The 21,745-nt window shown below is 47.8% G+C and overlaps 2 protein-coding genes across 3 annotated transcripts; one reads left to right on the top strand and one right to left on the bottom strand.

The window, feature by feature from the left end:
* Nucleotides 1-1,222: 1,222 nt before the first annotated feature.
* Nucleotides 1,223-10,162, top strand: IFI35 (interferon induced protein 35). Of its 2 annotated transcripts, XM_044672131.1 has the most exons (8): nucleotides 1,223-1,336; nucleotides 5,877-5,957; nucleotides 6,261-6,359; nucleotides 8,520-8,667; nucleotides 8,763-8,869; nucleotides 9,104-9,290; nucleotides 9,404-9,510; nucleotides 9,657-10,162. In XM_044672131.1, the coding sequence occupies exons 1-8, from the start codon at nucleotides 1,295-1,297 to the stop codon at nucleotides 9,846-9,848; spliced, it is 963 nt and encodes a 320-aa protein (XP_044528066.1). In that variant the 5' UTR covers nucleotides 1,223-1,294; the 3' UTR covers nucleotides 9,849-10,162. The 2 variants fall into 2 exon arrangements, with proteins under 2 accessions (XP_044528066.1, XP_044528065.1); XM_044672130.1 differs by having other exon boundaries at nucleotides 5,877-6,359.
* A 95-nt stretch (nucleotides 10,163-10,257) lies between these two features.
* VAT1 (vesicle amine transport 1) lies at nucleotides 10,258-21,375 on the bottom strand. The gene is made up of 6 exons (XM_044672132.1): nucleotides 20,899-21,375; nucleotides 17,155-17,362; nucleotides 16,686-16,856; nucleotides 16,511-16,600; nucleotides 12,740-12,981; nucleotides 10,258-12,047 (listed from the first exon to the last, which is right to left on the bottom strand). The coding sequence occupies exons 1-6, from the start codon at nucleotides 21,310-21,312 to the stop codon at nucleotides 11,964-11,966; spliced, it is 1,209 nt and encodes a 402-aa protein (XP_044528067.1). The 5' UTR covers nucleotides 21,313-21,375; the 3' UTR covers nucleotides 10,258-11,963.
* Between the last annotated feature and the right edge of the window lie 370 nt (nucleotides 21,376-21,745).

Here is a 21,745-nt window from a genome sequence, read left to right as displayed (position 1 = left end):
TACTGGCAGTAGAAAGATATAAGAGAGCCCCTGAGGGGCAGCAAAGTGGCTCTGTAGCTGGAGACTGGAGGTCCTGGGTTCAGATCTAGCCTCACCGTGTGACCCTGGGCAAGCCATTTATTTAACCTTGATTGCCTAGCCCTTACTGTTATGGAGATGGGGAGCCCCTGGGTTCGGGAAGGAAACCTTTCTCAAGAATGAGAGGACTCCAAACTTAGCTTAAAAGTAAAAAGAAAGATTTATTAGTAAGATAGGATCAATGGCCAGCAAGACAAGCATGAGTGGAGTAACCCTGAGGGGGCAGGGCTTGCTCCCAAGACACGGCAGGGCAGCATGAGTGGAACAACTCTAGCAGTTGCCTAGATATTCTTTACAACCATGAGCATGTGTATGTGACTTCTAGCACTCTTGGCACTGGGTGGGTGGGGGTCTGCCTGGGGAGTCACCAGGACGGGGAGGGGGAAGGGAATTTCCCTGTTCACAGCCAGCCTGAGTTTAGGAGTACAAGGTCCCTGCCATCTCTGCACAATGCCCATGTCACTTGCCACTCTTCTGTCTTAATTGATATGAAGACAAAAGTAAGGGTTAAAAAAATTGTTTTTAAAGAAGGATCGTGTCTCTGTTAGAACATGCTGTTCTCTGTATTCCCAGTGCTTAGCACAATGGCCTGTTCAGTGTAAACACTCAGCAAATGCTTGTTTTATTTTTTAAACCCTTACCTTTTGTCTTAAAATGGATACAAATATCAGTTCCAAGGCAGAAGAGTAGTAAGGGCTAGGAAATAGGGGTTAAGTGACTTGCTCAGAGTCACACAGCTGGTCTGAAGTCAAATTTAAACCCATGACCTGGGGTCTCCAAGGCTGCCTCAGGAAATGCTTGTTGACAGCCTGCTTAAGAGGCACTTCTTATTTCTTATGGAATTGAGCGAAGTTGCAATGGTGGGAGAGGGGATTCCCAGTCCTGGGTGAGGCAGGGTCTCCTAGCCAAGGAAGGGGAGACAGTCACAGCTCTGAGGTGCCAGGGCATGGGGTATCTGGCTCCTTCCAGGGGCTGGGCCAGGGCCCGGACCGGCCCCCTCCCAGGACAGGGAAACCAGCCCCGAGGGAGGCGTGGCCACGTCGAGGCGGGTATTTCTGGGAAACGAAAGTGGAAGCACCCTTGGGAAGAAGCCGGCATCCTGCAGAGAGCATTTTCTGAGAGTATTGTGATCCAGGGAGTCATCCTGGGCAGCCCCTTCCCAGAATCCTCACCTCCAGGTGGGCCCCTGGGCCTTGGCACTGCCCCAAGTCAGGACATGGCCGAGAAATTCAATTTTCCCGTAGACGACCAGAGCCAGGTAAGTGGTGGAGAGGGAGATTGTCATCCCAGGGACGCCCACCACCCCCAGCCTATCAGGATTAGGGGTTGAGGGAGTGGAAAGGGGTCATGTGGTGTCTGAGATCAGAAACCGGGCTGCTGTTTTCTACCATCACCCCACTTTGGTTTCCTCCAAAAGGAAAGAGAAAACAGATGAAGCTCTTGCAGTTGGCCTGGGGAACACTCACTCCCATTCTCAGACTCTGAAGGTGTCTGCCTTACCCACACTGTAGGCTGGGGCTGGGCTGAGGTGGGGAATCCAAGGACAAGGACTATTTCAGGATAATCCACATAGAGTTCTATTCTCCTGTCCCAGCTGTTCTTTCCTAAAACTAACTGGTTAAAAACATTTTTGTAAGATATTTTATCCACTAGTCGTAATAACAAAATTTCACATGTTTTCTTTAGTGATAGGATCCAAATGGTCCTCCTCCTTCCCTCCCCACTTCCTGAGCTGGTAAATCATTTGATCAAGAGTCATATACATTGTTAACTTGGAAAAAACACGAACTATTAGTCAGAAAAACCAAGTCTTTAATCAGGATAGGGACAGGTCCGATACTGGGCCACCACACAGGGCCTACACCCTGGGGACTCTGGGGACCGATCCCTGGGAGAAGGCACCTCCTAAGAGGGCCAGAACTTGGGAGTCTTTTATACCCTCTGGAGACATAGACAAAACTGCTTGCAGGCTGCAAAGAGGTCTGCAGCCAGCCTCCAGGGCACCTTGGAGGGGTCAACTATAACAATTACAAAGGAAAGGGTCAAACTAAGAGCTGGGCTTCCTGAGAGGACTGTAATACTATGGGAGAAGCTTCCAAAACAAAGGCAGGCAACCCACACTAGGACTCCCAAACAGTTTAAAGTCTATAGTTCTGTATATGTACATGGAATCTAGAGACCCCAAACTTGTGGCTTAGTGAGGTATGATGAACCCCAGGTTTAGAAATAGCTTGTAGGTTGGAGACCCCCAAAGCTTGTGCTTGTTCCCTGTTCCCCTGAGAATCCACCCTGAAGGGAATCTTGGGCTAGCAGTTGCAGACTGAATTATGGACCCCAGGGTAAATGCTAAATACCCTTTTCCTTTTATCTTAGGTAGTCTTGTCCATAGTATCTGAGACCCTTCCCAGGAAGACACACCTGGGCAGGGACCATCCTTTAGTATCCATTGAGTAAGCAGCCCCTTCCCTTACACCCTGGCCTCTAGCTATGATTCCTTTCTCTAGCTTGATTGTATCCTGTCAGTATAAGGTCGATCATCTCTCCCAGCCCCTGAATCTTCCCAAATAGTATATAAGTTCCCCAATTTCCTTTGTTCCTTGGAGTCTTCATCTAGCGGGGTGTCACTCCCAGGGGGGTTGGGGATCAGAGTGAAGCAGTGTTCAATTCTTGGACTCTGCACCAGGCGCAGCTCTGCCAAAGAGGTCAAGTAGCCCTGTTCCCCCTTTCCCTTGATTAAAGAGTGGCTTTATGACTATTTAATAGTTCTGTGTTTTTTCTAAATTAACAGTCTAACCCCAAACTTGTGTGCCTGGTATTGGGGTTTCTCAAAGGGCAGGAGTAAAACAGGTGTCCATGTATTACCATGTGAAACATTTCCATATGGATCATTTTTGTAAGAGAATAATCATATAAAACCAAAACCTCTAAATAAAAACTCCATTAAAAAAAAAATCATATGCTTTGCTCTGCATTTCCACTCTGGAGGTGGATAACATTCTTTGTCCCTCAGACTTATATGATTTTTTGCTTGTTTATTTGGGTTTATGATTTGGAGTTTTGGTTTTTAAAAGGTTTTCCTCTTACAGAAATGAACACTATGGAAATGTGTTTTGCGTGATAACATATATATATAACCCAGAATGAATTGCCTGCCACACCGGGATGGGGAAGGGAAAGGGAAAGGAGGGAGGGAGAAAACAGCCATATAACTTGGAAAAATTTGTCTGGAAATTTGTTATTACATGTAATTGGTAAAAATAAAATTAAAATAAGCTGACAAAATGAGGAGCAGTATAGATGATTTCGAAAGTATCTGCTAGATAAATATTTGTTTAAAACAGAGGTATCAAACAAGCTGCCTGAAAGCTCACAACTCTAAAGTTCAGCCTGATCCAGGTTAAAATGCAATTGGGAAATATTTAACAAAATGTAATAAAATATTTGTTATAGTCTCTCAGAATTGGTCTGGATCCCTGTGTTGCTGATAGTAGCTAAGTCTATTATAGTTGATCATTCCACAATATTGCTGTTAATTGTGTTCAATGTTCTCCAGGTTCTGCTTATTTCACTCTGCATCAGTTCATGTAGGTCTTTCCAGTTCTTTCTGAAATCATTCTGTTCATCATTCCGTACAGCACAATAGTATTCTGTCATCAACATGTATCACAATTTGTTCAGCTATTCCCCAATCGACGGACATCCCCTCAATTTCCAATTCTTTGCCACCACAAAAAAAGCTGCTAAAATATTTTTGTTAAAGTAGGTCCTTTCCCTTTTTTTTTTTTTTAAATCTCTTCGGGATACAGACCTAGTAGTGGTATTGCTGGTTCAAAGGTGTGCATTCTTTTCTAGCCCTTTGGACATAATTCCAAATTGTCTTCCACAATGGTTGGATCCGTTTACAAATCCACCAAGGATGTCCCAGTCCCCAATTTTGCCATATCCTCTCCCACATTTATTATTTTCCTTTCCTGTCATATTAGCCAATCTGATAAGTGTGAGGTTGTTTTAGTGTTTCAGAGTTGTTTTGATTTGCATTTCTCTTATCAGGAGGGATTTAGAACATTTTTTCCTATGATTATTGAAGCTGTTCAGCTGCTCCAAAAGATTCCTAGGGGGTGTTAGGGTCCGAATGGATCGCCACCCAAGGAGCACACAATGGAATCCAAGCAAAGGGAAGTCTTTATTTCTAGTGCATGCTAGGGGAGCTCAGCAAAGGAGTTCGGGGGGGAGGGGGGCATAGTCAGAGTAAAGATTATATATATTTGGGGTGGCGGGAAAGGTGGGGGTATTGGCAGACTCAGGGGTGCCCTGTAGTTCTTGAAGTAGCCTTTGTAGTTAGTGGTTTTTGGCTGTCTCCCCAAGCAAGTAGGGTCTTTATGCTACATTTGGGAGCCTAATAACACCCTATTGTTAGTGACCATGGATTTCTCTAAGACATCCTGACCTGTTAGTAACTTTAGGTTTCCTGGAGCCATCCTGATCGGGGAGTCCCTAGCTTGTGTTTCTTGTGGTTGCTTAGTTTCTATGTCATAACTTTGGGGTTCTACATGGGTAGGACAATCAGAAAGGGGAACCAGGGACTGAGAGTTACGAGTTAAGGAATAATGGAAAGATAACATAAGGCGAAAATGAAGACACACAAAGTTCTGGAATCGAGTAAGCTCTGGTGGATAAGAGCTTCCTTGGTTCAGAGCTTCACCCTTAGTTGACATATAGCTGTTTACTCTGACTATGCCCCCCCCCCCATATACATAGGTCTTTTCTCCTTTTTTTCCCCATCTCCTTAGGGCATAGACCTGGCAGAAGTATTCCTGGGTCAACAAGTAGATATGGTTTATATAATTTTTTGCACCTAGTTTATATCACTAAGCCAAAATAGTTGGACCAATTCAACCAATACTATTTCCAACTTACTACTTGGGTAAAGGGGCAAGACAGTTATCGTCTTTGGTCCTCATTTTCCTCATCTACAAAATGGAGGGGTGATGTCTAGATCACAAGCTCATAGATTTAAGGCTGGAAGGGACATTGGGAAGCCAGGTCCAATCTCTTTATTTTACAAATGAGAAATCAAGAGTCTCAGAGAGCTTAAGTGACATTCCCAGGGTCACAGGCAGGATTCAAACCTGTGTCTTCAGAATTCCATGCCCAGTAATCTGTCAACTATGGCACACTATCTTGGAGGTCCATTCCAGCTCTGACTGTGACAAATCTCTGTGTAAATTTTAACATGGCATGAAATCACCAGATCATAAACTTCTCGAGGGATCATTTTTTAAAAAACCCTTAAGGGGGCAGCTGGGTAGCTCAGTGGATGAGAGCCAGGCCTAGAGACAGGAGGTCCTAGGTTCAAATCTGACTTCAGACACTTCCCAGCTGTGTGACCCTGGGCAAGTCACTTGACCCCCATTGCCTACCCTTACCACTCTTCTGCCTTAGAGCCAATACACAGTATTGACTTCAAGACCGAAGGTAAGGGTTTTTAAAAAAACAAACAAACAAACCCATAACTTCTGTCTTAGAATTGATAGTAAGTAGAGATTCCAAGGCAGAAAAGCAGTAAGAGCTAGGCAATTAGGGTCAAATGACTTGCCTAGCTGTGGTCACATAGCTAGGAAGTGTCTTGAGCACATTTGAATGCAGGACCTCCAATCTTCAGACCTGGATTGCTTTCTACTTAGCTACCCAGCTGCCCCAGGACCATTCTTTATGTATTGCCTAAGTCCTACAGAGTACCTTATGGGGTGTTTAGTGGTTTTAGGCTCTTAATACCTACTTGTTTCTTGATTGACAAGGATCAACTGACATGTGAGAATGTTTCAAGTGCAGAGATTCCTGGACCACAGGAGAAGGAACTATGGAGAAAAAAGCTTCACGTAAGTCACAGTGAGAAGCAGGGCCCTCTCCAGGAAGATGGAGGAGATTGTGTTTCAGGTGGGACCAACCAGAATGAGAGTCTCCTTTCCTTGGATAGGTACATTCTTTGGAAAGACAAGTATTATTTGCTTTTTTCTTTTGTTTGTTTGAGAGAGGCTGGAGGGAAGATGGGAAGAAGAAAGAAAAAAGGGAAGAAGGGGAAAAAGGAAGGGAGAGAGGGAGGGAATAAAGGAGGGAGGGAGGAAGGGAAACAAGTAGTTATTTCATCATTACTTCTCCCCCTCCCCCCTCTACCTGAACAGAAGCTCTGCTACCTGAAAGAAGAACAGAAAAGACTGAAACTGAGAAAGGAAGAGCTACAGCGACTCCAGACAGAACAAAATGTCCCAAATAAGGAGGAGGTAAGGGCAGGAACAGACAGCAGGTGGGGGGGGGGGGGGAGAGGGAGAAGGAGACTTTTTTGCTCTCCCTCATATTCAGTCAGGGGCCCAAGCTTGTCGGGTCTATGTCTGTAAAATCTCTCATCCACCTTCTTTCTTTCTTTCTTCCATCTTAGAATTGATACTAAGTATAGGTTCTAAGGCAGAAGAGTGGTAAGGACTAGGCAATGGGGGTTAAGTAACTTGTCCAGGGTCATACAGCTAGGACATGTCTGAGGTTGGATTTGAACTCAGGACCTTCTGTCTCTAGGCGTGCCTCTCAATTCACTGAGCCACCCAGCTGCCCTCTAACTATCAATTTTAAGACAGAAGGGTAAAGTCTAGACAATGGGGGTTAAGCGACTTGGTCGGTCGGGATCACACAGCTAGGAAGTGTCTAAGGCCAGATTTGAACCAAGGACCTCCCATTTTCAGGCCTGACTCCACACTAGTTCTATGATCTCCTGGCATTCAAGGCCTTCTACAGTCTGGATCCAACCTCCTGCTCTAGCTTTACTTGACAGAACACACTATATCACCTTCTCTATGTTGTAGCCAACTGATCAACTTATCAGTCTTATATTGAGGGTTCATTAATCCGAGGTTCATGAGTTTTTTATATTTCAATCCCTGGATTTTAACTTAATTGATACCCTTTGTAGTTCTATGTATTTTATTTTATGCATTTAGGAATATTATTCTGAGAAGTCTCTAGACTTTACTAAACCACCCAAGGGCTCCATGATACTGAGAGGTTCAGGTCCACATTATCCTACTTTTCTCTTTGTCTTTTCATTGGTCATTTCTAGAGTGGTCTCTTCTCTCATTCGTTCTCTCTCCTTTTCCCTCTCTGTCTCTGTCTCTCCTCCATCTCTCTCTCTCTCTAAACCATTACCTTCTATCTTAGAATCAATATTTATTGAATAATAAGGAAATAGGTATCAAGTGAACATTTGCAATTGCTTGTTGGCTCTGGGAGGGGGAAGGGAAGAGGGGCTGCTGAGCAGAGGGATGGGGCATGTGAAAAATGGTGTGGTGGAGATGGGGAAAGGAGCAGCCCTCTCCGGCATGCCGGGGCACACATGCCACATCTTTGCCAATGCTCGTCTAAATGGTTCCTGAGGGCCCTTCTGACCCTGAAATTCTGTGCCTCAGTGGAAGCTCTTCCATCCTTATGCAGTAGACTGGAAGTCTTATAATCAGACCATCAAGTATGAGTTTTACTTACTAGCTTTGTGACCTTGGTAACATTTCTTCAAAAAAATTATATATATAAACACACATACAAAATTGATATATTTCTTTCTTCCTGTATCTCACCTCCCCTCCAAAATATAATTATAATGTATATGAGTTTAAACCCTTACCTTCCACCTTGGAATCAATAGTATGTATAGGTTCCAAGACCTAATACTCTAACCACTGTGCCACTTAGCTACCCCTCAGGCCTTTTCAATACTAACACCTTATTGGTGTTTCCCTGTGTCAATAAGACAGCACACCAGTGCTTCTAGAAAACTAAAGGTGAGCATCATGATGGAGAGGCCCTTGGGAGTAGGTGCAACAGAACAAGTAGGGAGCTCTGAAGAACAGGAGAAAAGGAAGTCATCAATACATATATGATGGGGGCAGCTAGGTAACACAGTGGATAGAGCTGGGCTTAAAGAAGAGATGTCCTGGATTCAAATGTGACCTCAGACATTTCCCAGCTGTGTGACCCTGGGCAAGTCACTTAACCCCCATTGCCTAGCCCTTACCACTCTTCTGCCTTAGAACCAATATACGGTATTGATGTGGATGGAAGGTAAAGGGTTTTTATATATATATATATTCTCTTCCTAGCATATATGTGCTAGGAAGAGAAGATGATATGGCTATGTGACAAAAGAGGGGCACCATGATTCCCCACCAGTAGTACCCCACCAGTACCCTCTGGTGTTAGGAGCAAGCAAGGAAGTCTACACTGGGTAGATCCACAATGGGGAACTTTTGGGAAAACATGGACCCAAGCTGCACTGGGATTTATACATAGTTGGAACTCTTGAACTTCAGCTGCCTGGGATGAGGCCTCTTGGAGGTGCCTGGCGAAGTAGCCAGGTCTAGACTCCCTTGTGTCTGTCTCTACCCCCTTCTCATCTTCAGGTTCCCTTTCCAGTGCCTCAGGCAGTCCTGGTGTTCCGAGGACTGATCAAGGAGGGAGAGGAAGCGCATGAGACCGTGATTTCTGATCTCCAGGTCCATTATCCGCTGCCTGGGAGTTCAGCTTTGGTCAGCTTTGAGGACCCTAAAGGTGAAAATGAGGAACACAGGAGAGGTCTTGGGTTGGTGAGGGTCAGGGGGTTATTTTACAAGCTCTGATTCTGTCCTTCTTTGACTGCTCTTCAGTGGCAGCTGATCTCCTCCAGGACCAAGAACATGTTATCTTCTTGGAGGATTGCCGGCTTCCTGTCCTCATCCAGCCTGTGGAGTTGCCCGTTCCAACCTCCATCAAGGTTTTTTTTTTTTTTTAAAACCTTTACTTTCTGTCTTAGCAACAACTCTGACAGAAGAGCAAGAGCTAGGTTAAATGGCTTGTCCCAGGTCACACAAGGTTAAGGCCAGATTTGAACCCAAGGCCCACTGTGCCACCTAGCTGCCCTACCATCAAGGTTCTAAGAGCTTGGGGTCGGTGGGTTCTAAGACACAAATAGGATCAATGACCCCATTCTCTGCTGTCCTGTTCCCAGGTGCTCACTTGGTTATGCAACCAGAAAGTGCTGGTGGTTGGGCTGCCCACTGACCTCGATTTGAGTGAAGATATCCTATTGGACAAGCTGGAACTTTTCTTTGGCAAGCCCTCCAATGGAGGTGGGGAGGTGACAACTCGAGAGCTGCTTCCAGGGGCTGCTGTTCTGGGCTTTGTTGATGACAAAGGTAATAGGAGAGGTCTGGGCCATCACTGTATACCTTAGGGAAGTATGGATTTGGGGATCTTGGAGCTAAGGAGCCTCCCCTTCACATTACCTGTTGCTTGCCCCCCTACCCAGTGATTGAGAACCTGATCCAGACCCGTTGCTTCAGGGTGCCCCTGGGCAGTAAAAAAGTTTCTTTGAGAGTTTTCCCCTATGTTGATGGCAAGATCCAGGAAATGGAGGTAAGATGGTGGAGACAGGTGGCCAGAGAATGGGACATTTTTGAGGGTGGCCTAGGGATCTATCTCTCTGTTTTAGTGCTGGGGGAGGGCGGCAGTGCCCAGTCACCCCCAACCACTCCTAATTATCTGTTGTACATATTTTCCAGATAAGTCACTGCCCAGTCCCCAACTCAGTGCTGGTACCTAATATCCCAGACATTCTCGATGGCCCAGAATTCCAGGACGTACTTGAAATCCATTTCCAAAAGCCATCTGAAGGTGGGGGTGAGGTAGAATCGTTGATATATGTAGACCCTAGGAAACAGAGTCTGGCCCTTTTCACCCAGGAGAGAGCTTAATCAGCTGCACAACCCTCCCTAGATGCTTCTCTTTGCATCATTGTCCCAGATTTTGTTATCTGTACTTAAAGGGTGGTAGGCAGGTTTCATTCCCTTCTCTCTAGCCATCTCCCCTTTAAGACATTAAAGCAAGGAAAGCATGTACTGCCATCACTATCATGGATTTTTTTTATAGCATTTCACTCCAACCTGACTGGGGAGTAGAGAGAGGGATTTTATACCTGGCACAGAGCAGGTGCTTAATAAATGCTTTTGACTGTATGATTGAGTAGGAGAAAAACGGAGGGCTGGGCTAGGCTAGGGGGTCAAGAAACCTTGGGCCTATTTGCACCCATCTGAAGCTTTCTCCATAGTGTCATTTATCTTCCGTCCTCCACCCAAAACCCACACAAGATGCAGTGGAGCCCAGTGATAGGGACAGCGCTTTATTGACACAAACACAAAGGCAGCTTCGGCAGTGGGGAAGGAGGGGGGGGAGACAAACACACAAGCAAAAATCACATTTCACTTTAAGCCTTGCTTAGAAAATGAAGGAGAGATAGGATATGTCTACCCTTTTCCCCCACACTGGTCATTTGGCAGTGGCCAGGACAGCGAGCCACCAGCTTCTCATCCCCCAATTCAAAATTTAGAGATGGGAGAAGAGAAGGGCAACAGTCCTCAGCTTCAAAATCCTGACATTTGGCCTCCAGTTCAGGAACCCACTGGCAGGTGCCCAAATCTGCCTCCCGTTCTCTTCCCTCCCCCCTCCCCAACCAATCCCCAATGTAAACAAGAAATCCAGGGCCACCTCTAAGAAACTTGCCTCCCACTGTAGGGGTGGAAGTCAGTTGGGGCCTTATAAGGACTCAAGATGGAATGTGCTTCAAATTTTCCTTTGGTCCCAGAGTTTGGAAATGGACACAATTGTCTCTAAAAGAGCCTGGGCTAGTAAATTCCACAGTTATCTGCAAGGCTGAAAAAAAGGATCTCCCCAACCAGAAACTGACAGATAAAGATAGGCTGGTAAAAGGGTGGGGCCATCTCTTTCTCAGGAGCCTCAGAGCCTTTGGGCTGTCTGGATCCTCACCCCCTTGGACACAGATTTTTGGCAGCACAGTGGGACTGGAGACCCCAGCTCCATCAGAACAAGGCACTGGGGAGTATTGGGGGTGAGAACCTGGGTGAAGAAGCAGTTATACTCCCCATGAGCACAAGACCTTTCAGATGTTAAGGCACTGAGAACAGATCTAAGGAACTCAGTGGAAGAGGGGAGGTCAGAGGGACTCCTGCCAGGCTCCCTCAGTACCTAAGGGGGTGAGGACAGTCCAGTCCCTTCCTAGGGTGTAAGACACAAACTAGGTTAAGACTGCGGAAGAGCCCTGTGTTTGGAAAGGCTCACTTGTGCTTATAAAGTCAGGAGTATGAGGAGGGCACACTGATGGGGCTTAACCACTAAGGTAGCTTCTATTTACACAAGGTATCCCAGAAATCCCCAGTGTTGCCTGAAGGTGCTAAGCCTTAAAATGGCACTGAGACTTCTGTGACACCCTGTATATCACTCCAGAGAGCAGTCAGCTCGGGGCTTGATGGAATGGAGTGGAAATCTGGAGCACAGCTGAGATGGGACAAATGCTACTCATGGGGACTGCCTCCCTTACCCCCACCCTGAGCTGGCCTTTCAGTTTCTTTGGGGGAAGCTAGGGGTAGGACTGGGGAAGAGTAAGCAGAGACCAACTCATACACAATAGGGCAGGCAGGGTGGGAGCAGGGTAGAAGTTAACTTGGCACAAGCAGGGCAGAAAGCCCGGGGCAACAAGAGAAGGGGAGGGAAAGAAGCAGCTGGGCCCCTGGTTGGGCCCATACATCCAAGTGGTCACTTCCTAACCTTCTGGGGGAAAAGGAAGGGAGGGGAGGCAGCCATGACCAAGAGGAAATAAACTAGCCTGGAGAAAGGTCATCACGCCATCCCTGACCCTTGGAAGGACAGTGTATTTGGGAGAGCCAAAGAAAGAAGAAGTTAGAGATAATCAGTAGTAACCCAAAAGAATACGACTTACTGACCTCTCCATCCCAAGGTCCCCCAAACCCTTCTCTCTCCCTCAATCTTTTCCCCCCCTGCCAGGACCCTTCCCCCTAGTAGTTCTTCTCTGAGCTGGGCACCAGGATGACTTTGCCCACATTCTTCTTCTCTTGGATTTGCTTCATGGCATCAGCCACCTGTAGGGGAAAGGAGGTGGGAAAAATCTACTGAAGCTTAATTGTGGAGAAGACAGAATCACCAGTTCTTGTCCCCTTACATTCTGGTCCATCTATCCCCCTGCCAGAACCCCCCACCACCCCTCACCCCAGCAATCCAACCCCAAGGGGCTTGGAGGCCAGCTCAGCTTCTTCTGAGAAAGGAGGAAAATAGCCTTAGAGAGCTTGGGATGGTCACAGGGAGTGACTGGCAGAGCCAGACCTAGACCCCACCTCTCCTCACTCCATATGTTCTTTCCCTTCCAGCACAGTTATGGCGAGTGCCATAGCTATAAAGCATATTATGATGGCAAGAGTACCAAACTTGGGAATAAAGGGGACGAGTATTTGTATGGTCTGTGTACCTTTTTAATTTTACAAATATGATCTCAATTTGAGGTAATTTACATGTCAAATTGAGGCAAAGTCTCCCTATAGCATACTTAATAGCTAGTGCCTGAGATAGATTTGAACTTGGGTCTTCCTGACTCCAGGTCCAGTGCTCTACCTGCTGGGCCACCTAGCTACCCTAGCCTCTGACCTGGAGCACAGGCAGGTCCCTCTGAGCCTTGGTGTCCCAAGTCTATAAAACAGGAGAAACCTATGGCACGCCCTCAAAGCGATGCTGGCTGTCACCCCGTAAAGCCTTCTCAGTCAGCCAGTCCCCAACTCACCTTCTCAAAGGGCCAGACGGAGTCAATATGGGGCTTGATATGGCCCTGGCTATAAAGGCTCATCAGGTGCAGCACCACCCTGCTCACCAGCTCCACCTCGTTCTCCAGATAGCTAAGGTTGAAGCCACAGATGCCACGATTCGCCTGCAGCAGCTGCAAGGCAGACACGCTGAACTGATTCCACCAGGTTTTGGCCATGGCCATCAGGTTCCGTTTTGGGCCGGTTAGCATGTTGGACACCCCTGCAGAAAAGCAGAGATGGGACACATCCATCAAAAAATAACCCACTGTGTGACCCTGGGCAAGTCACTGGAAAAAAAAGATGCCTAGCCCTTACAGCTCTTCTGTTTTGGAACCAATATTTAGTATCCATTCTAAGATGGAAGAAAAGGATTAAAAAAAAAAGGGGAGGCAGCTGGGTGGCTTGGTGGAGAGAAAACCCTGCCTAGAGATGAGAGGTCCTGGGTTCAAATCCGAACTCGGACACTTCCTAGCTGTGTGACAAGTCACTTCACCCCATTACCTAGCCCTTACTACTCTTCTGCCTTAGAACCAACACTTACTATTGAATCTAAGGCAGAAGGTAAGGGTGTAAAAAAGCAAATATTCATACAAACATGAACCCCAAAACATATATGTGCACATATGTATGCTTACATGCAAGTTATCTTCATAAATGTCTGTATCATCTATTATGTCTATTAAAGACATTTAAAATCTGCTCTCTATAGTATATTTAATCATGTCTGACTGATCTCATTTGGGGTTTTTCTTGGCAAAGGTCCTGGGGTGGCTTTCTTCTTGGCTCATTTGACAGATGAGGAAACTGAGGCCAAGAGTGGTTAAGGGCCTCACCCAGGGTCATGAGGTCGGCGAGCGTGAGGCCGGCTTGGGGCCTCTCCAGGCTGTGGGCTCTCAGATACCAGATCACTTTCAGATACTTGTCAATTTCTCCTTTGACAATCTGTCTAGACCCACCCATACCTGCACAGGAATCCTCTCCTACCACATTCCTCACAAGCAGCCATCTCAAAGGCCTCCTTTTGGGCCAGCACTGTGTCATCTTGGGGATTTTATACTTTAAGCAATCCCAGATTTTGTCTCCGTAGACATGACTGCCAAATTGGCAGATGGTCGTTAACAGTTGCTTTGGCTGGAAAATCAACAAGCAAAGGCACCATTCTTTGTTGCACTTAGGCTGTTGGTTTTAAAGGAAAAAAAACAACAAACCTCTTACCTTCTGTCTTAATTCTTTTATTTTTTAACCCTTACCCTCCATCTTAAGAGTCAATACTGTGTATGGGTTCCAAGGCAGAAGAGCGGTAAGGGCTAGAAAATGAAGGTGAAATGACTTGCCCAGGGTCACACAGCCAGGAAATGTCTGAGGCCATATTTGAATCCAGGTCCTCTCATCTCGAGCCCTGACTCTCAATGCACTGAGCCACTCAGCTACCCTCTTAGTATTAATGCTAAGACAAGACGGGCAAGGATGGACAGCTAGGTAGCACAGTAGACAGAGAGCCAGGTTCTGGGTTCAAACTGTATGACTGGACAAGTCACTTAACTCCAAATGCCAAGCCCTTACTCTCTCCCTTCTGCCTCAGAACTAAGTACCAATTAAGAAAGGACAAGCTTTAAAAAAAAAAGTATTTTATATTGGGTTCAGATCTGGCTTTAGATCCATGTGACTCCGAGCACTTACCACTGTAAAGGTTAATAATAAACTTTATTGATAAACTAAACTTTCAGTTATTGAACTAATTACTAACAACACTTAACCCTCATTGCTTAGTATCGATTCTAAGACAGTAAGGGATTTTTAAATTTTTTTTAATGTGAAAGGGGCAGCTGAGTGGCTCAGTGGATGGAGAATTGGACCTATTGACTCAGTATTGATTCCAAGATGGAATTCTGGTAAGGGCTTTCTTTCTAAAAAATAAATAAATAAATGAAGTGTGAAGTTTAACAAGGGCTAGGCAACTGGGGTTAAATGACTTGCTCAGGGTCACATAGCTAGGACGTGTTTGAGGCCCTGGACTCCAGGTCCATTGCTCTAAGCACTCTATTACCTTAAGGTTGGTTCTTAAACAGCAGACAGACCCATGGCTAGGCTGAGACAGCTGCCTCCCTTCCAGCTCCAGTGGGCTTGTTGGAGACTTGGAGGCACAACACCTTCTGGCAAGAGAAGGCACCTCCAGGAGAATTTCAGCTCTATCTAATCTCCCAAACACATGACCCCGTGTGGGCAGAGTCCACACACCTATCATTCCCTCTGGGTTATTTCTTCGTGGGACAGTCATCAAAGTGGAATCGGCAAGTGGGTCAAGGGGCGATTGTTTTTATCCTTCTTGTTACACATTACCAGACTCCTTCTCTGAAAAATGGTGGCAACAGGAGATTCAGGGATCGCATTAAGGTGAGTTTGTATTCCCCAGGCAGCACTGGGAGCATGCTGGTGGATGGAGGGGAAGGAGATAAACATTTGGTAAGTATTTTCTTTTATGTGCCAGGCATTGTGTTATAAGCACTTTACAAATATCTCATTTGATTCTGGAGGAAATGTTTTTTTTTAAGCGAGCTTCAAAAGCCCCTTGTCTCTCCTCCTCTTACCAGTAATTCGAGGCAAGACACTTTGCCTATTTCTTCACCTGCAAAATGAGACATTTGGGTCTTGACCTTTGAGATTCTCTCTCTTTTTTTTTTAAACCCTTATCTTTCTTTCTTACACTAGGTATTGCTTCCAAGGCATTAGAGCAGTTCACATAGCTGGGTGGTGTCTGAGGCCACATTTGAACCCAGGACCTCCTGCCTCCAGGCCTGGCTCTCTATCCATTGGACCATCTACCTGCCCCACTAAGGTTCTTTCCATCTCAAAACCTATGATCTTATGAAAGAGAGGAAAAGGGACCAATTCCCTTTCCTTAGCATTTCAAGAATTATCTGTCCAATTCCCCCCCCCCCCCCCCGCCCTTACTCACTTCATCTACAGATTCTTACCCTACTTGGCCATTTTCTTCTTAATCCATTTGTTAAAAATCAAATTTACTTAATTTATTTAATTTTTTATTTAAAAAACAACAACAAAAAAAAAACCCTTACCTTCCATCTCAGAATCAATACTGTGTATTGGTTCTAAGGTAGGAGAGTCATAAGGGCTGGGCAATGGGGGTGAAATGACTTGTCCAGGGTCCCACAGCTGGGATGTGTCTGAGACCAGATTTGAACACAGGACCTCCTATCTCTAGACCTGGCTCTCTATCCACTGAGCCACCTAGTTGCTCTCCTAAAAATCAAATTTAAATAAAACAAGTTTAAAATTAATCAGTAATGGGGCAGCTAGCTCAGTGAACAGTCAGACCTGGAGATGGGAGGTCCTGGGTTCAAATGTGGCCTCAGACACTTCCTAGCTATGTGACCACGGATGAGTCACTATTTCATCCATCCATCTATCTATCTATCTATCTATCTATCTATCTATCTATCTATCTATCTATCACCCCATTGCCTAACCCTTACCACTTTTCTACCTTGGACCCAATATAGACTATTGATTCTAAGATGGAAGGTAAGTGTTTAGAAATCAATCAATAAGTAAAAAAAAAAGAAAGAAAAATCAAATCAAATCAAATCAATAAAAATGTACGTCAGTTAATCCCCAAGAAGGCAAATAGAGCCAGCGAGACCAAACAATCACCTAGGACCTGCCAGCACGGCAAGGCATTCTGACTCCCTCAGCGATTCCCCACCTCCTGGCCCCCCAAAGCTACTCACCATAGGTGACGACTTTACCCATTGGTTTCAGAAGGTTGTAAGCTTTGTAGGTATCTGCTCCACCCAGGGGATCCAAGACGATGTCCACCCCTGAAGGGAAGGGTGTAAGAGGTCAGTGGGGAGGAGATGGGGAAATGGAGCCCCCTCCTCTGACCCACGCCCATGGGCTCCTCACCTTTGGGGGAGATCTTTTTGACCTCATCCACATAGTTGGATGTGTGGTAGTCGATGGGGTGGCTGACCCCCTTCTCCTTCAGCACATCGTGCTTGCTGGCCGAGGCTGTCCCAAACACCGTCACGTTCTCCACTGTCTGGCACAGCTGGATGGCTGCCATCCCTACCCCTCCTAGAGCCAAGGGATGTAAGAGGGACGGTCACAAAACCTCACCTCCAACCCCACGTCCACCCATACCTCCCTCAGCCAGATTTCCATAGGAAAAGGGGCAGGGGTGAGTTGCCATGGAAACCACACTGCCAAGCCCAACCTGGAGCCTGGGCGTTGCCATGGCAACAGCGCTGCCAGGGCTTCTGGGAGGCTCCTGGGCAGTCCAGGCCAAGGTCTCCCTGGGGTTGCCATGACAACAGCCAGCTTGGTGGCTGGGGGAGGGGGAGGGGACAGACAGAGGGGGAGAGCCTGACATTACCGGCCGCCATGTGCACCAGGACGCTGTGGCCAGGCCGAAGATTGCCACAATCGAAGAGGACCATGTAGGCAGTGATGTAATTGACAGGCAAGGCAGCTGCCTCTTCAAAGGACATCGCTTCCGGCATTGGGAACGTCTGGATGGCTGGCACGGTCACCTCCTCCTGCCACATCCCAGCCCTCACCAGCACCATCACCCGGTCACCTACCTTGGGGGGTGGAAAGAGAAAAAAGACTTTTGCATTTGACAGACAGAATTCTAGGGTATTGGAGTGGAGAGAAGCCAGGCTCGGAGCATCTAGATGGTCCGGGGCACCTTTTCTTGCATCATGGACCACTCCATCCCTGGTGAAGTCTAAGGACCCCTTCTCAGAAAAATGTTTTTTTAAATTTCAGGAAATCAAACAGAGAGGATTACAAAGGAAACAAATCCTACTGAAATAGTTATCAAAACAGTTTAAAACAATTTTTTAACCCTTATTTTCTGTTTTAGTAACAACTCTAAGATGAAAGGCAAAGGGCGATTGGGGTTAAGTGACTTGCCACATTTGAACCCAGGGCCTCCCAAATTCAGGCCTGCCTCTCTATCTACTATGCCACCTAACTGCCCCACAAAACAGTTTTTAAAACAAGTCCATGGACTTACGAAAAAGAATGCTATCCACCTCTAGAGAAAGAACTGTGGGAGTAGAAATGCAGAAGAAAACCTATGATTGATCACTTGTTTATATGAGTATATGATTTGGGGTTTTGGTTTTAAAAGATTAATCTATTACAAAAATGAATACCATGGAGAAAGATTTTGGGCGATAAGACACGTAAAACCCAGTGGAATTGCTCCTCAGCTCTGGGAGAGGGGAGACAACATGATTCATGTAACCATGGGAAAAAACTTTAAATAAAATTAAAAAATAAACGAGTCCAGGTTAAGAACCTCTAATCTATCTGGTACCACCCACTCCTTTTATACAGATATAAACTAAGGCCCAAAACAAGTTCATGATCCCAGGTTAAGAACCCCTGATCTGATACAAACTACAAATTCTATATAGCAACAAACAAAAAAAGATTCAGAAAAGAAAGCGATTTACCTAAGGTCACACAGCTAGTATCATGGAGGCCCAAGGTTTTGTAAGTCTCAAGTCTTGTTCTCTTGTTTAACTATTATTCAAGGTTTACCCATCCTGTCAGAGGAGGGGGCAGAATATGGAGATGAATTAAAACCGGCCCTTCTCCCAAGCTTACAGTGGAACAGGGGGGACAAAACGTATAAGAATATCTGGAATATGAGGCACGATGTGATCGGTGCTACAGGAATTCAAAGAAGTAGAGTTCCAACTCTTGAGGGTGAGGTGGAAGTGAGAATTGGGGGCAGCTTTTCTGGAAAAGGAAGCCTTTCCGTTCCTAAAGATAGAACACAAGGTACTCAAAAGTTGTCTCGTAGTTTTAAACTACATGCAAGAAGCCTTCGGGAATACCCTGTAACCACAGAGAAGTTATTGGCTATTCAGGGAGGTCTCATACCAGCTCTCCCCCATCTCCCCACTCCAAGATGGAGACACACTCCCCCTTCCACCCTTCCACACCCAGAACGCAGAAAACACAAGGACTGGAGTGAAAGCAGAACAGATGATTATTTGATCTTCTCCTCCTGCTAAACAGCATTTTTGGGGGGGAGGGGAGTTCCTCTTTGGGGGGGAGGGGGGAAGGTTTATTGCCCCCCCATACAGAGATGTGGGTGGGGGTGAGATCCCTAGACAATCAGGGTCTGTCTCAGTCCCTGCCAGGAATGATGGGACTCCCGCATGGTAATGAGAAGCAACCAGGGAGCTGAGAAGGGGGAAGGGGGAAAGACTCCCACACATAACCCCCTTTCCATCATAGTCTTCCCTTCCCAAAGCCTCCATTCCCTTAACTCTAAAACACGTATTTCCCTTTCTTCTCACAGTCCAGAGCATAGCAGGGTCAAACAGGAGACTCCCAAAATCCTAGCCTGGGTTCAAAAGGCTGGCGGTTATTGATTCAATAGAATTATAGACTATGAACTGAAAGGGACCTTAGAGGCCAACTCCCTTACATTTTAGAAATAAAGAAATGGAGGCTATTGTAAGTAACCTGCCCATGGTCACACGAGGAGGATACCGGCTCTCTGAAGGAGGATTTGAATTCGGGTCTTTGGGACTCCCAAGCCTCCTTTCTTTCCCCCACTCCGACCATCCATGTTATAGGCCCTTCCTGGATGTTCGAGGTCTAATGGTTCCGCAAGGCCCAGATCCCAGGATCTCAGGGGCGTGGTCCATTCAAAGCCCAATTCTTGACCCTCACCGCAGATTCTTCCCCTGGACAGGATATCCGTCGGAAGGCCTGTGTATATGGGTTGGGGAAGATAGGAGGAAGGGCCTTGTGGCTGGTCCCCACCCCGGGCAGCCCCGAATCCTCCCGTCCCTTCCCTCCCCCTCTTCAGCTGGGAGGAAGAGGAGTCTGGCAGCGAATTGGGGTTAACCGAAGGTTGGGGAGAAGGAGAGGCTCAGGGATGGTTCTTAAAGGAGAATCTCCGGCTCTGGGGAAAAGATCTCGAATGGAAATGGGCTCGTTAGGACAGTCGCGGTTAATCTATCCCTAGGCAGCTGGATTTCTCTAAAAGTAGTATTTGTGTTTCCTTGAAGGAGCCCAAGTGCTGTGCCTGAGCTTAAAGATAAATTAAAACAAGATGATGTGAGCGGTGGCGGCGTGGGGACAACCTGCTCCTTAGGGCCAACCCCACCTCCAAAGCTCTGAAAAGAAGAGCCGGGGTCCCCGGGGTCCCGGTGTGGGGGTGGAGCAGCGGCTTTTGTCTGATTTCTCCCTGGGGAGGTTTCTGCCCGAGGCCTAGCCAGCAGCAGCAGCAGCAGCAGCAGCAGCGGAGAGCCAGGCCGGTAGTGTGAGTCACAGGGGGGGGGGAGAGATAGCAGGATGGTCACATTAGAAGGAGCCTTTCTGAACGCCCCCTCCCCCTTTTGTGGCTTCCTCCCAAGACCCCTGCCCCCCCAAATCCTAAGCTAATTGACCAGATAGAAAACGCCCCTGAAAAGAGGGGAGGGGGCAACGCGTGGAGTAAGAGTTCTAACCCTCCCTCCGCCAGGGGGTGGGCGTGTCCGTCCCTCAACTCTAGCTTAGGGAGAGGTAGTCCCCTCCCTCCGCCCCCGCCAGCCACGGGGGTGCATGTGACTCTGGCCCTAGGCTCTCCCCCGTCCCCCCTCCTCCCGCTAACCCTCCCCAAACCCACTGGTTTATCACCAACGTAGATCCCCACCGCACCCCTTCGCCCTCTAGGAGAAGGGGGCTCAATAAACCTAGCCTAAGGATTTGCGCAGTCCAGGCCCGACTGTTTGTTTAAAGGGAGGGGGGCGTATTCAAGGAGATGGGGTGCTAATCCTTTTGGGGGGGGGCTGGATGTGTAGTGCACTCTCCGCATGCGCAAGGCCACCCTATTGTTTTTCTGCCACGGGCGAAGGGCGGCGGCTGCAGCTGGACAGACATACGGGGTGGAGTCCCCCTCCCCACAATCACCCCCAAATTCCTTATCCGCAAGGGCTACTGAGGAGTCCCAAGACAGGAAGAGCTCCTCGGCAGGTTCTACCCTAGTCACTTCCCCAAACACACCCACACACCCCACCTCTGGGGAGTTTTACCCTTGGTGCCACACCCCCGGCCCAATCATACCTGTAAGCTCCACACCTCCCCCGGACCCCAACAGCTCACTCACCTTGCGCTCGTTGACTCCCTCTCCCACCGCGATAACAACGCCCGCACCCTCCATCCCGGGGGTGAAGGGCACTTGGGGCAGGCGGTCGTACACTCCCTGGCGAATCAAAAGGTCAGCGAAGTTGAGGCCGCAGGCTCGGACCCGAACGGTCAGCTGTCCAGGGCCCGGAGCTGGAGGGGAAGCTGGCCGGTTCTGCAGCTTCACTTTGTCGTAGCCTCCGAAGCCCGTGAGCACCAAGCAGCGCAAAGGGGGCCGCTCCGGGGGAACCTCATCCTTGGCCGCCTCCGACGGCGGGGGCGTTGGCGGAGACACGATCTCTTCGGCTTTGGAGGGCGGCTGAGGGGCATCGCCCCCCTCGCCGGCCGTGGCCGCGGCTGCAATGGCCACCTCCGCTGTCTCCACCTCTGCGGACATGGCTCTCTCCAACTCCGTCCGTTCGCCGCCGGGTCCCGGGTGCACAGCTACCAGGAGCGAGCGAGCTCCGGGCGCAGGGGAAAGCAAGGCGAGAGGCGCGGGGCGGGGCCGAAGGAGGGAAGAATCGCGCGGCGCGGGGCGGAGTCCGGGCGGCGGCCGAGTTAAAGGGACGCTTGGAGTCTGCTCGCCCCTAGTCTATTTGAGTCCGCTCTAGCTGGTGTGCGCCCCAGCGCGGGCGGGAACCAAGTGATCTCTGCCCTCGAAGCGCTTACGTTCTAAGGGCGCTAACGTTCTACTGCAGATTTCTGGTGAGAGCGGAAGGCGAGGCATTGTTAGCGTCTGTCGGGGAAGTGGAGGGCAGCGGGCGGAGAGACGAGGATCTATTTGGTTAGGAATGTCACAACAAATGAAGAACCCTCACGGACGACAATGT

The sequence above is a fragment of the Gracilinanus agilis genome, chromosome 4 (genome assembly GCF_016433145.1).
Source record: "Gracilinanus agilis isolate LMUSP501 chromosome 4, AgileGrace, whole genome shotgun sequence".
Taxonomy (NCBI): Eukaryota; Metazoa; Chordata; class Mammalia; order Didelphimorphia; family Didelphidae; genus Gracilinanus; species Gracilinanus agilis.
Note: the sequence above shows the minus strand (reverse complement) of the source record. Positions and strands in the feature narration are given on the sequence as shown.